We start from the raw sequence: 2,258 nt of genomic DNA, 5'->3' as shown, positions 1-2,258 counted from the left end.
ATGTTATGTCTGTTGTTTGGGTGAGGTTCGTGACAGGCTCAGAACCAAAATATGAACAAATTCCCCTGATGGGTTTTATGTAATATGATCAAAAGTTTCAGAACTTATGCTAAATGGTTCAAGGAGTGGCCTTTGCAACAGTGCAGACCTTAGGAATTACAGCAGACATGATCCAGTTTATGCCTTTCCATAAAGATGTTACAGCAACAGAAATGTCTATAAATCAGCTGCAGTTAGAAAATGATCCATGCACAAATCACAAATCTTTATTTTGGGAGGATTGACTCATACCTCTGCTATTCTAGGTAATTGTTCTTTTTGTTAGTTACTTCAAGACTACGACGCGGAGAAAAGGTCCCATGTGCTGCTGAGAATTACTTATATATATGAAAATAACGTTGAGGATTACAGACGACCCTGAATGCAGCACGATTTTTTTATTTATTTTTTTCTCGGAGCTTTCCGCTGAACAGTTAACGTCTCTGCTGGCCGCCCTTCTCCTTCTCCTCCTCCCACACAGCCCCAGCCACTATAAACATTACTGTACTCCCAGGATCCTCCCCAACTATCCGTCCTGAGGTCAGCAACTGGGACCCTGTAGGGAGAGGGAGGCAGAGATGGCTCAAAGTTCAACTTTCCCTGAAGTAGTGGAGCTCAACGTGGGTGGTCAGGTGTATGTGACCCGTTTCGAGACCCTCACCGCGGTGCCCAGGTCTCTCCTGTGGACCAAGTTCACCCAGCACACTCCAGCCGACCTGCCTAAAGACAGCAAGGGCCGCTTCTTCTTTGACCGGGACGGCTTTCTGTTCCGCTACATTCTGGATTACTTACGGGACTCGGAGCTTTTTCTGCCGGAGTTTTTCAAGGAGAGAAAGAGGCTGCAGAGAGAGGCGGACTTCTTCCAGCTACCGGAGCTGTCGAGGCGACTGGCGGCGGCCAGTAAAGACAGCTCCTCCGCGGAGGACAGCGGGGAGCCGGAGGAGGTTGAACTCACCAGCCCGGTCACCTCCTCCTCCTCGTCGGATAGACCTCTGCGCTCTCCGGGGGGAAACTCCGGCTACATCACCATCGGGTACAGAGGCACCTACACCATCGGCAGAGACATCCAGGCGGACGCCAAGTTCCGCAGGGTTGCCAGGATAACGGTGTGCGGAAAGATCTCTCTGACCAAGGAGGTTTTCGGGGAAACCCTGAATGAGAGCCGCGACCCGGACCGGCCCCCGGACAAATACACGGCCCGCTACTACCTGAAGTATAACTTTTTGGAGCAAGCGTTTGACCGGCTGGCGGAGACTGGCTTCCACATGGTGGCCTGCAACTCCACCGGGACTTGCTCTTACGGCAGCAACGACCCATCGGAGGACAAACTGTGGACCAGCTACACGGAGTACGTCTTCTGTCGATGAGCTGGTGGACTACCAGCAGCTCTGGGAGAAATAACAGGGTTACATACAGTTACATAAAGTTAATTAACATAATACCAGTGCCAGCTTTGCCTTTAGATTCAGGTTCTTGGTCTGCAAGAGTAGGGTCAGACAGATTCTCTGCAGCAAAAAAAAACAAAAAAAAACTTCAAACTCCTTCATAAATCTCTCCACTAGAAGCAATGACAAGCGTGACTTTTCAGATAATATCACTGGGTTATTTTTATGCGCTACTGGCCTCATGGCCTTGATGGCTTTTAGAGAAGCTTCTTTGTTCTTAAATACATGACAAGTTTTCTCCCCAGAGTGGCAGAAGTGTTAGGAAGTGCCCCAGCACCCTCATCGTCGGTGTTTTACTCGCTGTAATGTCGCTGTGGAGATGCTTGAGGAACATACTCACTAGAATGTGCACTGTATACAGTCTGGGTTTTCACTTATATGCTATCAGGTCTTACATGTTGTGTGTTGCCTTATTACATTTTTATTTCTATCGTTCCATGTTGCTTTTTATGACACTTTGACATGTGTTTTTTTTTGTGCTTTGAGATCATGTAAAGTTATTTTATTCAAAACACAGCAAATAAAGTGTGGCATTTTAACACTATCCGCCATATTGTTCTTCTTACTCCTCCTTCCAAGCTATAAAATATCAAGAACTCAGATTATGTTTGGAAATTCAGTTGAAAATGTCAAATATGTTCAACTTCATCTTGATATTTAGAGCTGATGAGAACTGTGCCAGGAAAAAAAATACATATTTTAGGACAGAAACTGATTTTTAAATACAGAAATTTCATCCTATTGAAAAGTATGTCTATGTACTGCTTAGTATAT

General features: G+C 45.9%; 1 protein-coding gene across 1 annotated transcript; it reads left to right on the top strand.

Annotated features, from left to right (window-relative positions):
• The first annotated feature begins 454 nt into the window (after positions 1-454).
• Positions 455-2,028, top strand: LOC106928242 (BTB/POZ domain-containing protein KCTD12-like). Its single transcript, XM_015004350.2, has one exon. The coding sequence runs from the start codon at positions 618-620 to the stop codon at positions 1,404-1,406; it is 789 nt and encodes a 262-aa protein (XP_014859836.1). The 5' UTR covers positions 455-617; the 3' UTR covers positions 1,407-2,028.
• The last annotated feature ends 230 nt before the right edge of the window (positions 2,029-2,258 follow it).

This window comes from Poecilia mexicana, unplaced genomic scaffold (assembly GCF_051168715.1).
Source record: "Poecilia mexicana isolate PSO_F unplaced genomic scaffold, ASM5116871v1 scaffold_3, whole genome shotgun sequence".
Lineage (NCBI taxonomy): Eukaryota > Metazoa > Chordata > Actinopteri > Cyprinodontiformes > Poeciliidae > Poecilia > Poecilia mexicana.
Note: the sequence above shows the minus strand (reverse complement) of the source record. Positions and strands in the feature narration are given on the sequence as shown.

Excerpts from the sequence above, each read along its gene's own strand:
- LOC106928242 (XM_015004350.2), top strand. The coding sequence starts at position 618 with ATGGCTCAAAGTTCAACTTTCCCTGAAGTAGTGGAGCTCAACGTGGGT.